At 33.3% G+C, this 27442-nt stretch overlaps 1 protein-coding gene across 1 annotated transcript in view; it reads left to right on the top strand.

The window, feature by feature from the left end:
• LOC149565021 (flavin-containing monooxygenase FMO GS-OX-like 8) overlaps positions 1–27442 on the top strand; it is a 145780-nt gene that overhangs the window by 85949 nt on the left and 32389 nt on the right. Inside the window, exons 3-6 of the mRNA XM_089816999.1 lie at positions 18590–18757; positions 18908–18990; positions 19090–19225; positions 19436–19609. Of these exons, the coding sequence (XP_089673125.1) occupies positions 18590–18757; positions 18908–18990; positions 19090–19225; positions 19436–19609 (561 nt within the window). The remainder of the gene's footprint in view (positions 1–18589; positions 18758–18907; positions 18991–19089; positions 19226–19435; positions 19610–27442) is intronic.

The following is a 27442-nucleotide window of genomic DNA, read 5'->3' as shown; positions in this document are numbered from 1 at the left end:
CAAGACAAAGCTATTAGCTATGAGGCTAGTGGTAGTGAGGGATTGAAGAGGGGGTCAGGTTTTAATGTAGATACAAAAACCCTAGCAGTCTAGAGTATTGCCCCTGATACAAAGAAACCAAAAATGATGGATAAACAAGAAACTACCCAGGGTAATATGATTGTTTGGACATTAGATAATACTTCTGGAAGAGAAATTTCTATCCTGGTCAAACATTTTGCACTCATGAATGAGGAAAAAGTTGATCAAATTGAAGACAAGTTAGCTGCTATGTACAATGAATGTATAGCTATCCGAAAGTTGTATGAGGAGGAGCTTAAAATAAAACATGTACAGAAGAAAAGGATAGAAGAGTTAGAGGAAAAAATTCAAAGTTTGGAGACAGAAGTGTCATCTCTCAAAGAAAAAATCAGAGTTGCATCAAAGGTAGAAAAGGTACCAAGGCAGGTGGAAGAAGAAAGGCACACTATAGAAGTAGAGGCCCAAATAGAGGAGATACCTATAGGGGTAATAATGCATGTGCTTGTGGTTAGTGTGGAGACAGGAGCTTCCCAATTTGACAGTGCCACCAAGAAAAATGCTTTGATAAATGTATTAAATCATAGAATAAGCACTCTGAAAAGAATATCTCAAGATGCTTATAATGCATTCATCAATCTACAATTTGGAGAACAGGTATGCAAAGATGCAATTGGATGGCTTGAGCCTATTTTTCAACAATGGGGGCCATATATGCATTTATTTGATAGGTTGATACCCTTGTTAGCCAAGAAGCTAGATCTCCCAGATAAAGTTATTACTGTGAAGGAAGGTATGGATAAAGTGAAAGACTTATTGCAATTTTTTACAGGGAAGCTGGTAGTAATTTAAAGCAAAATGAAAGTGCTGACAAATGTTTTTTATTCTTTAATTCTTTATGTTACTAATTCTGATGACAAAATGAAGGATTTCAATGAATGATCTAATTCTTTTGACGACATTGTAGACTTGCCACAAGTGGCACCCATTTTTTAGAATGATATTGATGAGTACATTTTTAATGAACTAATTGATACCCTATTCAAGGTTGAAACTAAAAGGAATAGGTTTTCCATAGAAGGAAGGGTGATTACTAATGCCAAGTGGTAGAAAATTGTTGATGAACTAACAACAGTCAAGGAATGTGAATGGCCCACCAAAAGAGAAGTATTTTTCTGGGAAGAAATCGTAGAAATCAAAGCTATACCAATAGGGAGCAGTTAAAGAAAAAGACAAAATTAAAGATCTTATACTCCAGTTGTCATCTACAACTATTTTTTGTTTCTTTTTGAATTAAGGTGTCCAGATATTTTGGAGTAAAAGTTGTTGTACTCATTTGTTATAGAGGGACACTTGTCAATCACATTTTCCCTTTTCTTGTTGCAACTCATGTTATATAAATGAGTTTTCAAGGCAATGTGATGGTCCAAATTTTGTATAATTTTTAGTCTTCTGGGAGAATACAGTTGGTCCAATAGTGTGTAGTTTTTTTGAGTTTATTTCCAGTTGAACTTTATGATGATATATTGAAATGATAGAAATAGCAATCTATTCTAGGCTTTCAATTTGTTTCTATTGGTCATTGTATTAGTCATCTGAAAGGATAATACAAAGGGGTATTTACACTATATTTTTGTCATCAATTTTTGTCTCCATTTTATGGATTTGTCTATTTTGAAGTCATTTAAATAATGTTTAACTTGGCTGAATGAAATCTAGATGGGTTGTATACTGATGTCACTGTTGCTTTTAATTCATAGAATTATAGAAATGCTTCAATGAATCAATAGGGTTTATGAGTTTATAGAAAGGATACTTCATAAGAATGGGAATGGGTAATTATAATTGATTAATTCATTTACAAGTTATTTGAATTAGATCTTTGGCCAATAGTCAATTTTCTGCCCAATGGATAAGGCACTTGTCACATAAGTCAAAAGTGAACAAGGATGAATTATGTTGCTACATATCAAACCAATTATAAAATCAAAATCATTTTTCGTTCCATTTTTTTCAAAGTTAAATGCTGGTCAATACTTGTTTATATCTATTCTCTGAGTCTTAGGTAGCTGCTATTTCGAGGAATATTTGTAAATCCTAGAAGAATTATGACTAGATCTGCTAATAAGGGATGCATACAAGTTTGAGAACATTAAAAGAAGTGAAGTAAACGTTTCATGTGTTAGTGGGTAATAGATGAGAATCAGAATGAAACTAAAAGAATCTCTACAAAACATTTTCCATTAGAATCATCCCTAGGTATATCCTCCTTGGTTTAGCAAAGCCTATAGAGTAGAAAACCATTTTTGGTTTTGTTGGAGTTGGGTCAAAGTGGTTTATTCATGTAATTTCTACTAGGAATTGGCTAATCGTTAGATTTTGTGAGTAATTTCACTGTGATATTGAGCATTTTGTTGCTCAGTAGTTTCAAACACCAACAACCTCTTCAAGTTGTTGTTATTAGAAGTCTATGTGATTAAGGAGACGCTTGTGTCCCTTAATGACAAAATACAACAGGGACATGCCACTCCAAAAAATAATCCTAATAAATGCATGTAACAATATAACCCTTATAAGGAATGTTAGCAAGGATGTAAAGGTGATGAGGGAAGGTCATGAAGATGGAATTAAGAATCTAAAAGAGATCCTTTATAAGGTGTGGGATAAGCTAATGGTTGTTAAGGCTAGAAGTAGAACTACCATGCAAAAAAAATTTGATAGCATTAAAAAAATTAATGATAAGACTTTGTTAGGATTTTAGAATATATAAATTATAAATAGTATTAAGATAATGCATAAATAGTAAAGACATTAAATTAATAACACAAAGATTTAATTTGGTTCACCCAAAATGGACTACCTACACAAGAGAAATAGTTTTCCACTTATTCTATTGTCCAATAAAAATAAAAATACAATAAAATGAAATTCACATTGTACAACCACTTATTTATCAAGCTCTTTGAGGCAAGTTACAAAATTGGTTAGTAAAGTTGACCCTAACCCTAAAAGAGTAATCTCATAATCTTTTCCTTGTAATTTTGCATGAATTTGTAGTCACACTTGTATGAGAATATTTTGAGGGGATCTTACACTCACTAGTATGGTGGTCATTTGGGCCTCTACCCAAAAAGTGTACAATAATTGCATGAACAGTCACTACATACCAAAAACCCATTGGGAGTGGATCGATATCCCTCATGGGGTTTGTGACATGGCTTAATTACCTCTTTTGGTTCTATAAGACTATTGGTTGTATCAGGCATTGATAGTTCAATCTTTTAGTGCAATGACAATCTTGCACATTCTAACAAGTGGTATTAGAGCTTGGTCATAGATTTGAATCCACATCTAGACTAGAAAAAGTGATGTTGAGAAGGGGAGAGTCACCATTATGGAATTTCGTTCCATGTGAATGAGAAAATTATCTTCATGACCACTAGTCTTTCTATGGAAGGATGTAAATGGAAAAGGGTCACGAAGGTCACCGATGAGACTAGTATAAATAGGTTCTTCAAGAGGAATGTGCAATCCGTGAGATTCAAAGGTGAGTTTAGCCATGAAAGTCTCTTACCCCCATGGAATAAGGTATGCTTCATTCTCATGAAATATTTGACCTTAGAGGGTAGATTTGGTGTCTATTATTACAACTATTTCCCATAGTTGAGTCACTTGAGGCACCATGATGAAGTTTTCATTCCATTTATTTTCTAGAAGCCATTGTAGGGGATGTTAGGGATAGAAGAAAAATGGGGGAAAGTTATACGATTTTACATAAGGGTCTCATCTTCGGCTTTACAATTTTCACTTGGCCCTAGCCCCACCCCATGATGTTGTTAATAATTAGAACCCACCCTATCCACCTGGAAATGGTGGGGGTTATTCTACAACCCCCACTCCTCAATCTTCCCCTTCTTCCATGCCCTCAAGAAACCCTATAATGAATGAGACCCAAAACATGTAGAACCCAAAAATGGAAAAAATGGAAGAAATTGACCTAATTTAATCTAGGGATGAAATTGATGGGGGTAGAAGGGGGTATGGGAGGTTGGCCAAGAGTAGGGGTAAGATGAAGAAGAAAGCTTGTAGGGAATTGGGAGCTAAATGAGGAGATGGAGTTGGAAGACAGTGAGATAAAAGGGAACAAGGAGAAGAAAAGAATGAGGAAGTAGGAATAAGATGAGAGGATGAAGACTGAGGATATTAGGTTGGCATTGGAGGAAATTAATACTAATAAGAAAAAGAATGAAAAAGTTAGCCAAGACACAACCCATCTATCTACAAGCTTCAAAATGAATATGATGGATTTCACCTCTAAAGTTGTCCCTTCTCTAAGGAAACAAAAAGATAATTCAACGATGACAACTTCTTCTCTTATGTGAGTGGTGAAAAATGATAAGAAGATGGTTTCCACTAACCCTATGGTGATGGAGGTGCATTTGATGTTGGTTTTGAATGTTTTGTTTACAAGGAACCATCCAGGTTGTTTAATGACATACATAAGGAGATGGTGGCGCTTAATGATCAATTCAATGCTTTGGATAAGAGTTTCATGACTCTGTCCAATTTTTCTCTAAAAGTCACTAATGTTGTTGCCACTACACTCCATCTATTACCATAGGAGAATGAATAAGATAGTCTTGGTGTAGAGGACTCTACAAAACTTTATGGGTTTCTGGCTAATGACTGGGCCAAATTTTTCTTAGTCAAGAAGGGAAAAGAAAAGGCCAAAGTATAGGTCTTGTGTATATTTATTGGTTTCTGATGGACCTATGTTGTTGGTTTTATCTAGCTTTTACTTTTATTATTTGGTCTTTGGACCTTAAAGACTATTTATTTCTTTGGTTTAAACTTTAGACATGTATTGGTAGTTGCTTAAGTAGTGTAGCTTATATGTTTATGAATTGGAAGAACATTATGTCATACCATAGATACGTTGCTACTTATAGTTTAGATATTTTTTTTTTTAAGTATTAGATAGAAACCAAAAGGATGGGAGCTAACCTCGAAGTACAAAAAGGCTGAAAAGTTAGCTGGAGGTTACCTCCCAATCATCTAACTAATGCCAGCGTTAAACTTCAAAAAATATATAATATCCAAAGTCGAATTAACAATACCATCAGTATTAAAACTTGCAAAAAGATAAAACTAAAAAAATTCTAGTAGCACTCAAACAACTTGTTCCTATCACTCCCACATATCAACATAAAATTATAATGTAAAACCCCATAGAGTATCTAGTTCGTAGTGACCAACAACATAATAGTAAAAAAGAAAGCAACTAGACCCAGAGCTAACTACCCTCTGTCTTTCCAAGATCCTCATCCTTCTTCTCCGTAGGCACGTCCTTGTTCACATCCTCCCCCTCCACCTTGACAAGTTTTTATAAGAGCATCTTCAACTAGTCCTCCACCAGGAACCCATAAATGGATCGAGCTGTCTCACTATCCTTGTCCAAGTCCTTCTCATCCTTATTCACCTACAAAAAGTAAAGGTTCGTGATCACAAAATGCATGACATTTGTGGAGAATTCCACCAGAGTGTCAAATTTCTAGCAGATACCAATGTGATTATGTGCTAGATCCCTCATTGATTACTCTATTATATCTAGTCTAGCCTTTATGTGGCTTCATCCATGGCTATGCTTTCCTTTTTTTCCCCCACCTTTAGGAGTATCTTTCCTAGGGGAGGTGATGTCTTCCCCCCTACTTCTAGTTAGGGTAGCTTCGAGGGTGTGAAAAATGTGAGAGGGGATAAGGGAGTTGGGGACAAGCATCATGTCCTGGGGTAGTCTCTTCCTTTTGGCAGGTTTAACATCACTTTCTGTAGATTCAGAGCTAGAATCATGTTGCGAGGGGGGGGGGAACTTGAACTTTTCCAGTTAGAGCCATTTGCTAGCTCTCCTAGTACTCTATTTACTTTTCCTAGTGTTTGTATTAATGAGGCTAATTTTAACCTCAGGGCTAGGGGTTTTCTTGGTTTTTTGGTGGATAGGACTAGGGCCTAGGTCCAATGAGACTTGGGGGGTGACAGAAGCTAGTGGGTTGACCAAGAGTGGGCAGCTTTGGGCAGGATGGTAGATATACTATTTGTTCATGAACCCTTAATGGATGAGATCAAAGGTTTTACCCTTCTCTTTTTTCCTTCTAGCCTTATAGATACAATCCTCCATAGAATGTAACAAAAGAAATGGAAAGGAAATATGATCTAGGTTTCTAAAGTGGTTAAGAATGGGGAAATGGTAATAATAGAGTACCTCAAACTAATCCTTGAGGGTAATGTCTCTCATAATAACATAGTAAATGACATCTGAAGGTTTAGGAAGTTCTTCCCTTGAAAATTGACCACACATTCACATCGATTACTCCTTAAATTTGAAAAAAAATCATAGATTGGTTTCCTCATTTACCTTGGCCTACTTGTGCTAGTTCTTGCCTTCCAGGACAAACCCTCCAAACTTCACAATGACTTCCTCTGAGATTTTGAAACCCATCCCATTGATTGTCAGTTTCCTATCATTCCACAAATTAAAGAACTGCATTAAGACATTCTCATCATGTTTCATCATCCCTTCCATAAATGGTAATAGGCCACCCTCATATAGATAAACCATTGTTTCTTCCCTCTTACAAATGCAAGCTTCAACTCTCATAGGTTCAATACGATCACTAGTGACAATGTCATCACCTAGTTTAGTTGCCAACTCTTCAAAATTTTTTGACATAGCCTAGTTGTAGGTTTGGCATTACTAAATATTAAATAAATTACACCTAAAATTAATAGGAAAAGGTAGCAAAAACCCATCATCAGTTCTCAAGGTTTCCTAAAAACTGAAAAACCACCCTAAGCAACATGTGTTAGTAGTCCCTTTCCATCTATAAATGGTTTCTTCCATCTGTAGCTGGAGAAGGAATTTAACAACTTGTCTTTTTTACAATTTATTATCATGTTTTTACATCTCAACAAATCCACCCTCTACATCTTTTTTCAGCAATACTTAAATCTTGTGGCAATCGAATCATTAATGTGAATCATCATACAATCTTGCCAAATGATCTCTTTATGAAGAGCCTTATCTTCTAGCCCATACAAATAATTAAAGGCCTACCACATGTTGTGATGATTCATATGGCACTGTTGTAAGTACACTACCTTTTCATCATAACTTGAGTTGATGATGGAAATTGTTTGCCATCCTCCCATTCAATTAGCCACGTGACACTATGACCAAATTTTTCCAGCTCATTTGTCATGCCATTCCCTTCATGATATATGTGATCCACATGGATCTCATGGCATTCTTCCATCAACTTATGACTTTCATCAATTATCACTTTGATCAACCAGTTGCTCCACCCCTCTACCTTAGTAGCATTAATAATTAACATTGAGCTCCCCTAAATGGAAAACTTTTTAATTCCATGTGCTCTCGCAATTCTCAAACCCTACGAAAGTGCCAAGGCTTTCACTAAATTATTTGAGCCCCCTCCATAGTTTCCAGTATAGGCACCCACTAGATTTCACATACTATTACGAAAGATACCTTCCACTGCAATATTGTCCATCATGGCCAAACCATCAAAATTGAGTTTGATCTAGGACTTAGGGGGAGGGTGCCACACCATCTTCTTTCTAGCCATGGATTTGGAATTGTCAAATTGTGCCACTATTGGGCCTACGTCTGAAGAAAAAGCCCATTTCAAGTCAAGTCTGTCTGGGGGGTTCGAGGGAGGTGGTCTCCATTGCTAGATCTCACTACATTCTTTTATAAGTCTGATAACTAGCTAGGCCACCCCTGAACTAGTAGTGGCTTGTTCCCTAAAAATTCTATTGTTCTGCTCCTTCCATATTTTCCATGAGACATACAGGGGAAGTATAGACCATAAGTTTTTGAGTTAAGGGTGGGAAAATAGATTGTCTTAGTGAACAAAGTGTTGCAACTCTCCATTAACACACCACTAGACCTCCCATAAGGCAAGGACCTCCCTCCACACCTCTGTGGAAAAAGTGTAGTGGATAAGAAGGTGTGGAATAGATTCAACATCCTAGAGACATAAAATGAAGTAGATAGCAAGTTGACACCCTCTTCTTTGGAGGTTATTCACAGTGAGGATAGACCCATGCAAATCCATCCACCAAAAGAAGTTTATCTTCGGTAGGATCCAATGGTGCTAGACATTTCTCCCATCTCCTTGGGCTAACTCCCCCCCAAGACAACAAGATAAGCCAACTTTACTCTGTAATCATCTGAGGGGGTAAGTTTCCAAACCAACAAGTCCTCCATCGATGTGAGGGGAATCCTATAATTTTGGAGATGGTCTTACAGTTCCAAGGTAAGGCACATCTTCGTAGGCTCCTAGTTGTAGAATTTAATCCATTGTCGATCTGGGGTAATAAAGCTTTGAGTTAGAGAGCCATACAATCTAGTACACATCTCATTAAGAGTTAGGAACTTAGTGTGCATGAGGGGGTTGTCTTGGAGCCATTGATCTTCCCAAAATTCAATTGAGTTTCCATCCCCCATGATCTAGTGACAACCCATCTTCAAGATTTTTTGAGTGTTAACCACATTGTTCCAGATCTTGGAACCTTGGGGGAGAGCATGTGCCCAAACAAAGTGATGGAAAGAAAACCCTCCAAGGTACTTAGCCATCACAATGTTGCACCAACTAGCCCAAGAATTCACCAATTTCTAGCTGATTTTGGTTAGGAGGGCCTTATTCAAGTGTCTTATTCTTCTTATATTCAATCCTCCAAATGCTTTAGGATGACAGACTTTCCTCTAGCTCACCAAACTCATCCTAGACTTCTCTTCAATGCCAAACCATAAAAATTACATTGGATCTTCTCAAGAATGTATCTAAATCTACCTGAGATTTTGAAGATGGAGAGGAAATACACTAGGATGCCCTACAAGGATGCTAAGAGAAGCTAGAGTTTCCCATGTTGCTCAAAATCTTATCTTTCTAGCCTGCCAACTTTCTCTAGAAGCATTCAACCATGCCATTCCAATATTGATTGGGCACTTCTTTTATTGTGAGCGAGAGACTAAGATAAGTGTTTGGGAGAGATGCATCTTGGCAACCAAGAATTCTATTCACCTTTTCTCTCATACTAGTAACAATGTTAAAGAAATACACTTTTCTTTTCTACTAATTTATACATTCACCAAAGACCAATGCATACTGATTTAGGGTGTCTTTTCATTCTATGGCTTCATAGGTAGAGGAGATACCAAATAAGAATGTATCATCCACAAACTGCTAGATAATTTGCGAGGGCACTGGGAAGAAGGTTTAATACTCTAAATTCTACCAGAGTTAGTCAAAGAAACTAAGTTTCTACTTAAAACCTTTGCCACAATGATGAATAGGTAAGGAAATAGGGGGTCACCTTGATGTGGACCTTGGGAAGAAGAGAAGAATTTTCTAGGAGCTCCATTAATAAGCATTGAAAACATAATAGAGGTCACTACATTTTTGATAATTCTAGTAACATTCTCATTAAAGCCAATCTTGGAGAGAATAGCAAAAATAAATTCCCTCCTAACCTTATCATAATCTTTAGAAATATCCAATTTAAGGGCCATACCTGGGTTCTTACTCCTTTCCATAGAATGAATTATCTCATGAGTGGTTATAACCAAGTCAAGATTCTGCCTCCCTAGCACAAAACCATTCTGGTAGGGACCTATGAACTTATCAATAAGGGGCTTGATATGATTTACCATGATCTTAGCAAGAACTTTATAAATTGTGTTACAAAGCCTAATGGGTCTGAAATCTTCCAGTCTTCTAGGGTCCTCCGTTGTACAGATAAGAATAATGAAATTTTGATTAAGTTTCTTCAATAGTTTACCTATTTTAACAAAGTCACAAGCAAGATGGATCACATCATACTTGATAATGTCCTAGAATTCCTAAAAGAAAGCTAGAGGAAACCCATTGGGACCAGGGGCTTTTTACTGATTCATACTGAAAAAAGCCTTTCTGACTTTTGCCTCCTTTACCTTACTTGTCATGTCTTCAATCTTTTGGTCATTGATCACCAGCTAAAACAATATTAGGATATCACTTTGCAAGTTATTGTTGACTTGGGCAATGGTGAGGTTATACATTTCTTGGAAATAGGAATTGGCTTTGCCTTCTATCTCTTCCACTTCGATAACTTCGTGATCATTATCATCCAGCAACAGGTTAATGGTGTTTCTCTTCTTCTTTTTCTTGAGGCCGATCTATGGAAGAAAGTTGTGTTTTTTTCACCCTCCTCCAACCATTGAACCCTATATCTCTATTTCCAAAAGACTTCCTCCTGATTTAGGAGGATCTTCCATTTGTCCTGACACTCCCTCTCCTCATGTTGCTGCTCAACATGAGCATTGCCTTGCACAAGATGATTTTGGATAAATTATAGCTTCTTTTTAGTAAACTTTTTTTCTTTGGAAATATTCTCAAACAAGGATTTTCTCCATTCTCTCACCTCTTTTCAAATTCTATCAATTTTTCTAGCAATACGAAACATGGTCGTACCTTCCACCAAATCCTTCCACCACTATGCAATACAATCTCTAAACTCTTTATGTGAGTGCCACATGATCTCATACCTGAAGGTCCTTCGTATGGTTAGACTTTGTCTACGAGAGAGAAACAACATAGATTGATAGCATATCGTCCTCAAATCAGCCTTTAAAGAGGTGTGTTGGAGGATGTCCCATCCAGAAGAGATGAGGACCTTGTCAAGCCTAACTTGAATAATTTTTTTTCCCAATCTATTGTTAGACCAAGTGAAGGAAGAGCCCTAGAGATTAAATACCAATCAAATAATTTCTTCTCAAGAAATCCTCCAAATCTTGCATACTATTTGAAAAGTCATCCAAGCCCCCCATTTTCTTCGAAGAGTAGAGTGGGGTGTTGAAGTCTCCTATGCATAAAATATTTTCTTGTCTCATGGAATCAACCACACTAGTAGCCTCATCCCAGACAACAAGTCTACCATTATGAGTGTTGGGGGCATAGAAATTTAAAAAATTCCAACTACCAGTTTGGGTGGTGAAGATTGTGACAGCAAAATGGGTATTGACAAAGTTAACCACACCTGTCGCCTTCTCTGGATTCCACATTCTAGCAATGCCACTAGAAGCTCCATTAGCATCACTATAAGAATATTTAGTGCCTAGCCAAATGTAATTAGCCACTCTAGAGAAAACTTGCTCAAACATTTTCACTTCCTGCAAAAGAATCATATCAATATTAAGTTCAATGATCTTTTGTTTGATTTCATACTGCTTCATAGGGCTATTTAGTCCTCTCACATTCCAGGATATGATCTTCATCTCTTATGGTTATGGGCTTCCTTCAGGTTTTTTTGTTTCACCTATGCAATATCCTTTTATGTTTCCTTTTGTCGAATATTCCTAACCAGAGGTATCCCAACCCTTGTGGTTGATCCAACATCAAGCTTATTTCCTCCCCTGGGCTTTCTCTTTGAGACTGTCCATTCAATATCATTGCTAAGAAAGTCAAGGCTTGGACCCTCAGAGGTAGGGGCAAAAACTTCAACAATACCTAGTAGAGAGACCACTAGGATTCCATTTGTGACTGGTGAGCCAAGTCCCAAGTTAAGGGGTGGGCTGCAAGAGTTAACAATTCCACTAGCCACCATTTATTTGTTCAGTAGTCCTCCAGCTAGATGAGGCAATTGCAAGATCTGCATGTCAACAATCTCCCCCTCTTCATGTATAGCAACATCCATTTTGTCAGTCTAATCACTTATGATCTCCTCACCCTTCCCATCATCATTCACTTTCATAAGGGTTTTGACTTTCTCATCATTTTTACAGGGGGTTCCTTTCAAATTATGAAAATTCTCCATGCAAGTTTCAGTCAAACTTATCAGTTCCATATTTTTGTGGGTTTTGGATGCGACAACCATTTTAGATGTTTTCAAGCTTTCAACCACCTACACCCCTGGTGAGGAGACTTTACTCTTGAGTTTCTCAGCCTTCAAGCAATCCACAAACAAATGACCAAAGTTGTTGCATTTTTGCCAAAAGGGAGCAACATTCTCATAGATTAATGGTTGCGACCAGGTACCACATTTAGACTTTAGATCCATTGTGGTTGGTAAGGGTTTATTCATACCCATATTCACACAAATCTTGGTGACACATAGTTTAGTCTTTGAGCCAATCATTGAATCCATTTTAATAAACTATCCAGAGGAGTTACCAATCCATCTAAATACACGCTTGTCCCAGAATTCCAAAGGGAGCCTAGGAAATGTATCCAAACCAAAGCAGATCTGTAGAGATCACTTTCCAGGTTAATCTTAGCTTCCATTTCACCAGCAACAACTGGTATTTTCCAAAGTTCCATGTTCCCACTATGACCGAATCTCGATCTTTTTTAGCTGTGAAACTGAATAGGAAGAGGGACCCAGTGATTGCAGAAATAGAAACTGAACCCGTTAGTTTCCACTTCGTCAATTAGCAATTTTGTGTTCGATACTAGTAGATGTGATAATCAATTTTTTGTTTTTTACTAGTAATGTTGTCTACTAACAATTTTGTGTCTGTTACTACTAGATGTGATAATCAGTGTGTTACTATTTGGTTTTTTTTTGTTGGGTTGGGTACTCTATTTTTGATATTAAGTGAAGGGTGGTGAAGGTGTTGGTATTGACTTGATGTTAGTGTGTTTGGGAATGGTTTATCCATGGTGATGTACTGAGGGCCAACCCCCCTTTTTTGGTTTCTTTTATTATCAAAAAGAAACTTTAATAACCAATTCAGTTTATACTTATACATATATTTTCATTTCATTTCTTGGCATGACATATCTTAAGCTCATATTGTCCTAGCATTAGTTGCAACTAATATACAATTATTGTATTCATGAATATTTTTCTAGTAATGTTCAAAATATAAACATTATGTAATAGTTCCTAATGGCATGAATGTGTCATGTTTGGATATAGATTTGATACTGATATAAGTCTTCATATAGTAGTCTTGACCCATGTACCACAAAATAAGTCTAATGATACAAGAGGTTTCCAATGCACATCAACAATAAGGAGTATAGGGATAATTTGTATAGCTTTTTATGCAAAATTACTCCCATTGTCTCAACACAAACATGGGGTAGTCACACACAATAGTTAAATCAATGTGTGTACTAGTTGTTCAAAAGGCCAATTCCATAGTTTTCTCCCAAAATTTTGCACACAAGACTCAAAAGCCTTCATGATACCAAGGTTAATGAGAGATTAACTTCCAACTTGTGGTTGTGAAATCCCACCCACAAGATTGACAAAATTCAATGTCACAAGATAAAATTTTAGAACACAAATTCAAAGTAAAAACATTATAATTTCAACAATGCACACGTAACCAATGCAAAACAAAATGCATTCTCAAAATAATCACACCAAGAAATTGCATATACTAAAATTTACTATTGAATCAAGAAGTTGCATATTTAGTGATGATTGAAGCGAAGAAACTTATAGATTCTTATCTAGAAACTCATACAAGAAAAACAAGGACATCTCCAAGAAGTTGATGTGCATAAGTAGTCATAATATCTCCAAAATTTTGTTTATATTTAAATATTCAAATATTTAAAAATTCATATTGAATCGTCCATACTCGCACAATATGAAATAATAATAATAATAATTACGTCGAAAGCATTTCCTTATTTAAAGTGTAAGAGCTAATTTCCCAATCGGATGGCTCATAGGACAAAGTGACTACCATCACAATGATCTTAGCCATCCATTTTATGACTCCCTTTGCATTTACTGATAAAACACTTTTGGCTCATTCTCCTTCCTTGGTCATACCATAACTTCAACCGAATAATTTTGTTTGACACGTTTAGATCATAGCAATCTAGCTAAATATGTTCCTCATAGGTGTCGAATTAAGTGTATTTGATTTTGATACGCATCCTACTGAAAAAACTGATTAAGCAATCGCTTGGGCTCAACAAGTGTCCCGTATAAAAATATTAGTTTCTTTTTTACCAAGCGTCATTTATGAAATTGACAAAAATGAAAGGCCAACCTTTCGAAAATGAGGGATTTTTTCAACATACATTAGAATAGATAAAGATATTAAAATTGGGGATAGGTTAACCTTCCACAAAAAGTACTAAAACTAAATCAAAGTAAAAAAAAATTTCCAAATTCACGAAAATGTAGTGATTTCTTTTCAATGTTTTTGTTATTTTTTACTATAAACTATGCAAATCATGAAGATCAAACGCTGTAATTTTCAAAAAAAGGTCATAATGTTTTCTATCTTTTGAAAATTGGTCAAGTGTACATTTTTGTGGAAGGATGGCCACATCCTAAAAATTGTGAGGAGGTTACGAGAAGAGGGGGAGAGAGATAATGGGCTAGAGATGGAAAGAGAAATAGAGGGAGATGGTTAATGGGAGAGGAGTGTTATAGGGATAGAAAGAGATACAAGTACAAAGGAAATAATAAGATATAGAGGTATGGAGGTATGGAGATGGAGGTTGAGAAGAAGAGGAGTGAGATAGAGAGAGGGAGGTGGAAGATATAGATAAGAGAGAATAAGAGGGGGAGAGATATAAAGATAACTATGAAGGTAAAAAGTGATAAATAGAGAAGGGGAAATATATAGGGATGGAGAGATATCAAGGTAGAGATTAGGGGAGAGATGGGGTAAGAAATATGGACATAGAGAGATTTAAAGGTATATAAATGGGGTGTTGGAGAGAGATGGATAGATATAGAGAGGGAGATTTGTGTAGATATAAAACGGGAAAGGAAGATAGAGATAGAAAGACGTCTAGAGAGATATAGAGGGAGACACAAAGAGGGACATCTAGACATGAATAAATAACAAGATATGTAGGTGGTGAGATAGATTAATAGATTGATAGAGATATATAGAGATGTAAAGAGGATGAGAGGCATAGATGAACAAAGGGACAAACACTTAGTTGACCTTCAAAATCTATTTGGCATGCCTATTGCACACTAAGGTACAATTGCTAGTTATAATTTAACAATAGGCATATGTGAAATAAACATGGATATCGTGCCCTAAATGGTATAACATGCCCCAACCATAATGGACATGCCATAGAAAAACTTGTACAAACTAGCAGAAAACTTCCCCGCAAACGTATTTATACAGGATTTACAAAAAATTATAAAAATAAGGAATAAGACACTAATATAGTTATATTTCAAAACTTTAGAAATATATTAAAGGACAAATCCACGAGAATTCCAAGTCTTTCTTCACACATGGCCTATTTTTCACCACCCCTAGCTTAAGAAATGTCCCCTCTTTTTTAAGTAACACCAACTTTGAATAAATGCATTCCAAGGATTTCTATGCACATAAAATAGGAAAATCCTAATAGAACTTTAATCATTTTATCTTTAATTATGAAGGTAGGTGATAAGTGTCACCTTTATATTTGATCATCCATCCTACTACTTCAAGAAGCGGTGCATGCTTATAACATCTTTTACCAGTTTCTTTTTTAATCCCATCAATACATAAAACAAGCTCTAGATAAAACTATTTATCAATTATATTTGAAAAATATCCAAATTCAAACCATATGGCATAAGACCATGTAAGAACAATAACATGTATTTGGAAACCTACTTTAAACCTTGAAATGAAGGTTAAGTTTTTAAAAAAGACCACTACCTTCTTTTGTCTATCACATATAAATTCAACAAAAAAATAACAAAATTAAGTATAATCAATAAAAACTTAAATTTGAATATCAAAAAATGAATCCATTTCCTTAGGAAATTGCAAGAAGAAAGACATTAACCTTTTTGGACTAATCGCTAACATCTCCCCTGGGATTCGCTACATGGGCAAAGTGCCTCTTATGGATCCTTTCATATCTAGTGTTTGTATTGGGAAACAATAGGTTGATCTTTTGACACAACAAAAATCGTGTTTTAACAAATGGTATCAAATCTAGGTTATAGGTTCAAATCCCCTTAGATAATGTTAAGGGGTGGTTCTTGGACTAATTGTCAGCATCCCACTTTGGATTAAAGCCAAGTACTAACCACCTATCATAGAAATCTTTATCTCTAGCGTTTATATTAGATATTAACATGTCAATCTTTTGGCAAAACAAAAGATGCATTCCTATAAACCTATGCAAATAGATTATATTAGCTTCAAAGGTAGTTCAAGACATATCACCATATAATTTGTGGTTCACTAGACATTGACTAAACTTTACACAAGATTTCCATGGTTACCTCATCATCATTAATCATATCTAAAACACAATGTGTTCAAATATATTTTGGTTATTTTTAACATTTCAAATTTAAAATCCTAAATGCATACTTTCATTCTCATTATGTTACTATCAAAGTGCTCATCAAATAAATTGTCTTCTAGACTAAAAAAACATATGTTCACCTTATGTATCATAGGATCAATAGCTCATAGAACACTGAGAAGTAAGATCACCACAAATTTATGTTATCCATTAATGTAATATCCCCAAAACAAAGATTAATGCTCAGATCTATAACTATGTATAATGCATATATGATGAAGTCAAGGTAAACCAAAATCAAATATTTTAAACAATTATATAATATCACAACTATTCATAAATAATCTCAAAATATTCAATATTAGTTACATAAATTCTAATAGTCAAAACTAAATTGTAAATTGCATCTTAATTTATACATTTCTAAGGAAAATATTTTTTTAATAGATGGAACTTGTATTCAATCTTATAATACTTATTATAGATGCATCCTAGAAAATTTATAAAGACACAAATGCATAAATTTCTATCCATTCCTTGGGCATTTATTTTTTCAACACTAGGTCCATCTATAGCTAAGTGTATAGGCCATCACAAAAGTTGTGTGATATTCAATTCAAGATGGTTTTTTTGTTACAAGTGTGTTTTCTTTCCTTTGCATCAAAAGATCAACCTTTCAATGTCTAATACAACTAAACTTATAGAATACACGTGAGGTGGATATGTTATGTCATAGACCCAAGAGTTGTGTTGAACAAAGTGACCAAGTGTACACCTCGTAACAATCCCCCCTCTAACGCAAGCAAGGGATTTGAATATGTGACCAAGCTATGATGCTACTTGTTACAAGTGTGGTTGTCATTGCACCAAAAGATTGACTATTCAATGCTTAATAGAACTACTAGACTTATAGAATATGCACAAACTTGAATGTTACATTGAACAAGGAGACCAAGAGCACACACCTTGCCATAGTTTTCCAATCACAAATAAACAATTTAAATTTGTGTCATGAATATAAAATAGGAAAAATAGTGAAATGAGTTGTTGTGATGAAACCTTTTATTTTTGGACTATGGTTTTTATAAAGTAGAAAATATCTACAAGTTTATTGTTTAATAATTATATCAATTATTTTAAATTTAAAAGAGTGTAAGAGATAAGTGAGGTGATTATCAATAGTCAGATTTTATTGTACTTTATTTGTTATAATATGCATACACATATATGTATACATAAGTTATTAGATTTTTTTTAGTTTATTGGTTATTATATTTCGATAAAAATATATGATTCTTATATTTTTCAAATGATGAATGTTAATAAATGATATTATACTTTTTACCTTAGATTTCATAGTTTCTTACATATATCCTTACACAACTGATTCAAATTTATGAAGGTAAAAATTTTAAAAAATTATAAACCATTCATATTTGGATAATCAAAGTTTACTAAACAATGTCATATTTAAAGATTTGTATATGTCACTAGTAAAGCATAAATTAATTCATATTGCATGTATGTCTATTTATGTGTATGTACACACACATCACAACTAATTTTTTTGAAAAAAGTCACTTTCAACATATTTTATCTAATATTCATATTTTAAGTAATACAATTTTGATTTAAATTACAAATAATAAATAAAATTGGTGGTTTCAAAAAAATATTTTAGGACTTATAGGTGCATATCGGTATGAGTATGATTTTTTAACCTTTCTAAAATTTCTTGTCTAACCAATCATAATAGCACATTTAGAATATATATTTTAAGATGATATTTTAAGATGTGTGTGTGTGTGTGTGTGTGTGTGTGTGTTTCACAACTAATATTTTTCAAGAAAGCATCTTCAATTTATTTTACCTATTATTATCATTATTTTAAGTTATTAAATTTGATTTAATTTACAAATAATAAATAAAATTGGTGATTTCAAAAAGATAGGACTTATAGGTATGTATTGATATGAGTATGGTTTTTAGACCTTTCTTAAATTTCTTGTCTAACCAATCATAACACTACATTTAGAATGTACTTTTTAGGATTTGTTGATATGATACAACTATAATTTGATTGATCCCTCCAATTACAAGTGATTGGATTACACCATCAAAGGCATGGTTTGTTTATTAGTTTTTGTCATTGGTATTCTAATCTCATTTATATTTTGAAGCAATAAAAACATCACTTAGAATATAGATACCAATTGCCTTATTTTCTAGTCATTATCCTCATTTAAAACTATCATTTTATGTCTTGGAAGGTAGTTCTTGTTATTGGAAGTTCAGCTAGTGCATGTGATGTTTCACGTGATTTGAAGATGGTGGCAAAGGAGGTACATTTATCTATGCGATCAAACTATACCAAAGATGGAAAACACTTGTTTTATGGAATCAATGTGCATGAACTCGGTGTACACATACATCCCATGGTAAGGTTATATTGTAAAATTCTACAACAAAATATTATAAGATTTTATAAATCATACAAATATTAAAATATAAATAATATAGTTAAGGCTATTTACTTATGCTACCATGTGTAATTTTAAGGTAGGCCCTTATTGTTATGTATAATGCAGATAACAAATTTAGATGAAAATGGAACTGTGATATTTCAAGATGGTTCCTCGATCATTGCAAATTCAATCATCCATTGTACAGGGTAAAATAACTTGATGTGTTTTACTCCAAACTTTACTCTAAATGTTTCTATCAATTTTTCTCTTTGCTTCCACATTTCTCATTAAATGTTTATTTGTAGGTATTCTTATTCTTTTCCATTTCTTGATACAAAGGGAGTGGTCATAATAGATGATAATTGTGTGGGTCCATTATATGAGCATGTATTTCCTCCATTGTTAGCTCCTTCTCTTTCATTTGTTGGCATACCCAAAAAGGTAATTTTGAATTATAAAATAGTTTCAACTATTGATTCCCACATTCTTTTTAAACTATTACATGCTTAGTAATTATCATAAACTAATTTTCAATTATTATGCACACACAAAATAGCTAATAAATCTATTTGTTCATCCTTATTTAAGATATTTTCATGTTTAGAATTATTAATCCATTTTATACAAATGGATTCCTATAATTGTTACTAGATTATACCTTTCCCCTTTTTTGAGCTACAATCAAAGTGGATAGCAAGCATATTATCAAAAAGAGTGAAGCTTCCATCAAGAAGGCTCATGAACAAGCATGTCAAGGAATTGCGTGATTATCAAGAGATGAATGGAATATCCAAGAGTCTCTCTCATGATGTTGGAAATCTTCAGGTTAGTTGCACCTTTTCAATATTGTTATTATTCTTGTAATTTAATGTCATTTCTCAAATTAAATAAATTATTAAATTCTTATTATGCTAGGAAAATAAGGAGTAATATCAAGGAGATACTATACACGTCATCTTATTATTAGTTCATAATATTTGGTCACCAATTTAGGGGTTAGAGTAGATTTAATAGACTTATACAAAACCAAACTCACAATAAATAGAATTATGAATATTTTCTTGAACAAGGATTTTGTTGTACAACTCAATTCTTTGTATTTGTAAGAATTACTAAGTAAAATTTAATGAAAATTATGTGTATTACTTCTAAATAATATCAAGAGTTTTTGGGAAATAAAGTCTATCTATAACATTTAAGATAAAATAAGATACAAAATATTATACATCATCCTAGCTTGATAGAAGTTTGATCAATATCACATCATAAATTAGTCTATAATTCTTAATTTATTTAATAGGGTAAACTATAGACCTAGCCAAAGACCAAACTTAATCTTATATTTGATTTTTTGGTTATATATGGTAGAAAGGAAATTAACATGGACAATTTATTTGTGGCTCATTTCATATATGTACAATTACTATAAAAAGATTATCTTTATTAAATTAAAATATCTAAATTATTGATGTTTTCTTTATCAAAATTTTTAAATTGTTCAATATTTGCAATCAATCATTTATTGAGAATATTAAAGAATAAATAGGATGCATCATAATTTTTATAATAATATTTTTAACAATGTGATATATATGTGGCACTTCAAAAGATTTTCAATGATTCAAATGGTTTTCAATTAGTCTAATTGATCAAAAGTTATGGCCTCCAAAAAGTGGGTGTCTTTTGAAATGAGAAATATAAAAACATGTTGGATGTGGATATTAATTCTAGAAGGGAGGCACACATGTCAACATGTAGTTTGATGCATCGCATGACATATTGGATTGCAAATAAGTTTGATGTAAAGAAACATTTTCAATTAAAAGAAAATATCTCATATTTTTCATATTTGAGATAATTAATAAATACATCACGGATAAATTTACAAAGCTCTTTTTCTCAAGGAAAGATAATACATCATATATGACCGAAAGGTGGATCATATCAAATGAAATGGTACAATGATATAGACCATTCTTCCTCCTCTAGCAAAAAATTTATCAACATTTTATAATCTTGAGAAGAGAATGGGGTCTAAGTGCTTATCCACCCCATTATGAAATATTGCCTTCCTCATTATTCACAATAGATTGTAACCTTGCGTAGACTACCATGTAAGGTGGAATTGGTGAGAGGGATGGAGGTTAGTGAAGCATAGTTTATGTCACTAGCATCTCACATAGAAAATTTAAATATCTAAAGTTGTGATATGCTAGAGAATAATGAAACAAAAAATCACCTAGTATCAAACTTAATGTAAAGAACTTTGGCCAAAGAATTTTAATGGAGTACCAAAAATAAAAATCTAGGTTGATACCTCGTGTTTTCCTTTTCCTGATATTAAACCCCCATCCATATAAAATAAAAACCACATCATGCCATGATTTTATTTCAAATACAATAGAAAACTACACCTTCTAAAAAGAAGTAAAACAAGAAGTAAAACATCCAATGTCATGGATTATACTGATGTAAATAATATTCAAGAATAATAAAAAGGGATGTGGGAGTGGATAATGGATGATTGTAGAAGTGCACAAAGGTTAGGGAACTCGTTCCCTATCTTTTTATGTGTTCCTCTAGTATGTAATATAGGGTTGGGTGATAGTTGTTGTGGTCTAGGAAGTGCAAGTAGGGGTTGGTAGTCCCTTCTTCTCCATGGTGCTCAAACATCCTTTCTTTTATTTTTTTAGCTTGAGTGGGAATATGATTTCTTTTAGGAGTTTGTGTGCTAGGAAGGTCAGATTTGAGTACTTGAATCAATTAGGTTTTATATGGCTCATCTTGGTGTTTCCTTGAGTTTTATCCTCTTTAAATCTATGGATGTTTTAGATCAACCCCTTATTTGCTTGCAATTTTTAAGGATCCAAACAAAGATTCTATTGAAAGTGTTTCTTGCTCACAAAATAAGGTTGACATTGTGGATGACATTAAAGAGTACAATTGATAGTCCATTATTCTTGTGAAAAGGGTTAGTTTTGTAGTCGAGAAAAAAAAAACTATATTTCACAATATATTGTAGAGATTGAATATGTTTTTGATATTGTCAATTGCACGCAATTGGTATGGATGAAGAAAATGTTGAGAGACATTAGAGCAAGTATTATTGAACCCATTTCTATCGATTTTGGTAATTCAAGTGTAATTATTTTTCAATGAAATCAATGCTACATTCAAAGATAGAGAAAATCCCTATCAAGTATCACTTCTTGAGAAATACAGTTAGGGAAAAGGAAGTCAAATTGGAACATGTGTCTACTAAAGAGTAGATTATAGATATTTTAATGAAGCCCTTGCCTAAGGATACTTTTGAGTATCTTAAAGGTAAGCTTGGGGTGATTTTCATTCCTGATCAGACCTAGAGATGCATTGATATGAATTAGTCTAGTGTTCATACAAAGACATCTTCAACCTGGATTGGTGTTTTCAGTGGCTAATACTTAGGGGAATTAGTTATCCTTGTTGATTATGTATTAGTGTTGTGGACTAGCTTTTTAGATAGTTGGGGTGTGATAATTGTTTTAAAAATATTTTGATAGTTATGTGAAAAACAAGCTTGATACAAAGCGAGGAGACTATACTCAAGGCACGAGTATTTGCTAGCGATACTTTCAAAAAAAAAAATTGTGGATATTGTTGATGTTGATAGTTTGAATTTTTTGTGCATTGTTGATTTTTTTACGTCATATATTTTCATCAATGCCAAATGAGGCAATTATTGGAATACTGCAAAATAAATACTTCACATATTTGAGATATGTGTTTCATTTATTTCAACATTTTTTTTTTTTTTTTAATAGTGCTCTTGGTATGATCAATGACAAGATTGATTAAGTATGGTTACTAATTAAAGATCAGATGCAATGAATATAAAGATAATATTAGGGATATCTATAATTGACTCATGTATGATAATAGAGGTTAGCATGATGATTTGAGTAATTTATGGGTGATTTACCAAAAACTACTATTTTGGATATTTGGGAAGAGACGCTATTCTATTTCTTGGACTAGTATAGATTGGTTATGTAATATTTTTGGTTTCCAACTTAGTGGCGTGTTTAGGATGTGGAGTTTTGTCCTAAAATCAAGTGGTCCATGATTTGAATGTTGACAATATATTTTTCTAAATACATAGAGGTTAATATTGGTGTTCTTGATGAACAATACAAAAATGATTGTGAATTTTGAGATGAAGTTGTTTTGGTAGTTATTGAAGAATTTTGTGGTGCTTGTTGATGCTTCTATGTTTGTACCATATTCATCTCATTAGATCACATAGACTGGAGTAAATGTATTTTTATTTTTATTTTTTTGGTGTACCAGTGTTCTTATTTTTCTTGGCCAACCAAGGCATGATTTATAGATCTAGATCATGTTCAAGGATGAATTTGTGAATCCTTTATATATATTAGCCTATATGTTTTAGATTGCATTGGTTATTATTGATTAGTGGTGATTGATTAGGAAAGAAATATACATATTTCATTAAGTGTGGGGTTATTTTTTTGGTTAACTTGTCAACCATTTCCCAAGGTTCAATCATAAAGTATGTCTAGGGTTAACTTGTTAAGCTAACATAAGTCATGTAATACTGGCTTAGGGTTAGGGTTTTCTAAAGTAACTATATAAAGTTTCTTACAATAATATTGAGTTGTAAGGGAGTTTGAAGATTGTAACAAGTTGAAGCTAATGGATAATAATTTTGGACTCTCTATTTGGTGAGCATAGCCTAGGATTAGGTGAACCATGTTAAATCTTTGTGTCTTATATTTCATTTATGTGTGCTTTATTCCTTTTTTATATTGGTTATATTTACATGTAACTATTATTTGTGTACCTGAATAATCCTAATATGTGGTAATAGAGCCAAGAAATTTTAGTCATCCTCTATAGGAAGGTATTACAGTTGAGTGAAAGTCTCGAGGTCAAGTTGGAGTGATGGTAGACAAGGGTAAGTTGAAGGTTGAGAATTTTAATGGGTAGAAATTTCAACTATGGAAAATGCAAATGGAGGACTATCTTTATTAGTAAGACTTAGGGTCGCCATTGGGAGGAAAATCCAAGAAATACCTAAACATTTTAGTCAAGGATTGAAATATTTTTTATTATAGAAAGATCACTACTCCTTTGGGTTGTGGTATTCCATAGGAAGCATGGACATGCAAGAAGGTGAATTTTTTTTTACTCAAAAACTTTATTTGTCAAACTTTTTCACATTTAGATTTTGAAAATAGGACCAAGCTACAACCTCAGTCAAAGAAGAGTTTTTTTTTTTAATATATAATTGATGAATTTGGATATAGACTTTGGGATTTTAAAAATCATGAAATTGCAAGAAGCAAGGATATCATATTCAATGAGAAAGTATTGGAAAAACATTTTTTGCAGTAGCATGAGAAGAAAGAAAATAATTATTTAGTGTTGGATGATACTCCAAAAGATTATGTTCATGTGGTCTCTCATGCTCTACAATAACATCAACAAAAAATACCAAAAACTCTATTGAATGTTAGACAATGAAAAAGGCTAAGTAGACCTCCTAAAAGAATTTATCCCTCTTTGTACTCTATTTTATTAACAAATGTTTGTGAACTATAAGGATGCGATGAAGCTATGAAAGTGGATACAAACATTTAGTGGGAGTGTGCAATGACAAAAGAAATGGACTCCTTTCCAAAAACTAGACTTGGACATCATGTAATTTACATACATAGGTAAAATAGCTTTATATTTTTTTTAAATTATAGGTTGAAATAGGAGGATGGAGTTATGAAAATATTTAAAGCCAAGTTAGTTGTAAAAGGATTTTCACAAAAAAGGGATTTGATTTTGATGTTTTCTCTAGTTTTCTCGATGACTTCTATTTCTATTATTTTAAGTATTATGGCTACTAAAGATTTTCATCTGGAATAACTTGATGTTAAAAATAAATTTCTCCAAGGTGATTTAGAAGAGGAAATATACATGGAACAACCTTAGGGATTTGAGGTCAAAGGTAAGGAGAATTTAGTGTCTAGATTTAAAAAAATGTTTATATGGATTGAACCAAACACCTCAACAATGGTGTTTAAATTTGATAGTTTTATGACTAGACATGGATACATTCAGTATCATCCATATCATTGTATTTGTTTAAAGAGGTTCGATGATGATAGCTACATTATTTAATATTTATATGTTGATGATATGCTTGTGGAGGGGTCTAATGTGGATCACATTAAGGGTTTGAAACAACAATTAGAAAATTTATTTGCGATGAAGGATTTGGTGATAACCATACAAGTTCTTGATATGAAAATTTGTAGAGATGGGAAAAACAAGAAATTGACTCTATCTTAGGATGATTATGTTGAAAAGGTGTTGCAGAGATTTTATATCCCAAATTAAAAATCTATTAGCATATATTTTCATAGTAATTTGAAATTGACTAAGGAGATGTGTTGAAAGACATAGGAAGAGGAGGATAAATTCCCCAAGGTACCCTATGCTTAAAAAAATGTAGTTTAATGTATTCCATGGTATTAGTACACTATATATTTCACATGTTGTAGGAGTTGTTAGTATATATATGATTCATCCTAGAACTAAGCATTGCAATGTAATCAAATGGGTTCTCATATACTTGAGAGGAATGTCTAGAAAAAATTTTCATTTTGAGGATCTACTACTCATTTACAAGGCTATTTTTACTCATATTTGGAAGGGGATTTAGATAGGATGAAGAATACTATAGGATATGTATTTATTATTTTTAGGATAGTAGTGAGTAGGATTTCTTGATTGTAGAATGTGAATTATTTATCCACAACAAAGGCAGAGTATGTTGCTTCTACAAACACAACCAATGAGATGATATGGATACAATATTTTATGGAAGAGTTGGGACTCTCAAAGACTAGAAATTATCTATATACATATAGCCAAGTGTCATTCATCTTTCCAATAATTTTTCTTTACATTCAAAGATAAAACAAATACAGTTGTAGTACCATTTCATTCTTTCATTTTTGGATGATGGAATATTAAAGCTAGCAAAGATACATAGAGATGAAAGTATAATAGATATGTTTATAAAGATTGCCCCAAGAGACAAGTTGAACTCATCTTTAGCTTTAGTTGGTTTTCTAGAATTAAAATAATAAATGAGCAATAGAGTATAGAGAGTGTCAATCCAGTAGGAGCTTCACAAGTAGCAACATAGCTATAGAATTAGCTTTTGAGTTGGAGGTGATTTAGTGTGGAGCACGATTAGTCCTCAAGAGGGTGATTGATAATTTTTGGTGACTGATCGTGAAAGTATTGTACACTTTTCATAATGGATGGGGTTCTTTTTTTGGTTAACTTTTCAATCATTTTTGAGTTGACATGTCAACCATTTTTCAAGGTTGACTCATCAAGTATGTTTAGGATTAACTTTTTAAGCCAACATAAGTCATGTAATATTGGCTTAGGGTTAGGGTTTTTAAGTGAATATATAACTTCATACAATGGTATTGAGTTGCAAGGGAGATCGAAGATTGTAACAAGTTGAAATTACTAGATAATAATATTGGACACTCTATTTGGTGGACATAGCCAAGGATTGAGCAAATCATGTCAAACATTTGTGTCTTATGTTCCATTTATTTATGCTTTATTCCTTTGTGATATTGGTTATATTTGCACGTAAGTGTTATTTTTCTGCCTAAATAATTCTAACAATTATTATGTTGCATTTAATTAAATATTTATAACCAAGTCATAAGGTTTAAGATGACCTTATTTATTTCTACACAGTTAATGAATTAAATAATTTTAATAATTTAATATCCATTTATGGATCTAGTTGATGTGTGTGTGTGTGTGTGAGAGAGAGAGAGAGAGAGATGATGTAATTATGTAAAGAGATATGGGTGGGATCTCTAATTATGTTAAATATTTGATGTATTATAATGTTCTTCATTGGAGTTGTATGAAAATTATGGATATGTGAATAGTTAGTTCATGATTTGTGGTTTTTTCTCTGTACTAGATTTTTTTCTATCTAATCTTTGTAAGGAAGTGAGTCTTTCCTTGGGTTGTATGCGTCTTTATATTTGAGTGGTGAGATCTAGTAAATGTGCTTAAATGCATGTGCATTCCCCTTGTAAATAGACCTTATAAGTTATAGCTTTTTCAGTACAGTATATCATCTTGTGGGTTTTATCCCCTTCATGGTGTTCCCCTAATAGGGTTTCCATATAATATTTTTGGGTGTTATGTGATGGTTTCCATATAAGGAAAATATTGATTTTTGATTTGAGATGTATTTTTGTAATTATCGCTTGATTCCTTCTTTGCTCCCATGTGGGCCTCAAAATTTAAGCTTCCACTTGTAGGTGATTTGGTTTGTGCCTTGAGGTATACTTCCTTCAGGTCACAGGTTTGACTCCCCTTCATAGTGGAGAATGGCTTTAGGCCAGTTTCCCTTATGGGACTTGTGTGCCATGTAACTACTTCATTGGCCTAGGGTATAGATGTGGACTTTGCCTCAAAAGTTTTAAGCCACCAATTGTAGGTGATTTGGTTTGTGCCTTGAGGTTTACTTCCTTGAGGTCATAGGTTCAACTTCCCTTCGTAGTGGAGAATGGATTTTGGCCTATTTCCCTTACAAGACTTGTGTGCCACATACTTGCT

Source organism: Cupressus sempervirens, chromosome 3 (assembly GCF_028749045.1).
Source record: "Cupressus sempervirens isolate cs-2001-9-10 chromosome 3, ASM2874904v1, whole genome shotgun sequence".
Taxonomy (NCBI): Eukaryota; Viridiplantae; Streptophyta; class Pinopsida; order Cupressales; family Cupressaceae; genus Cupressus; species Cupressus sempervirens.
The sequence above is the reverse complement of the archived record's forward strand: the minus strand, read 5'-3'. Positions and strand labels throughout refer to the sequence as shown.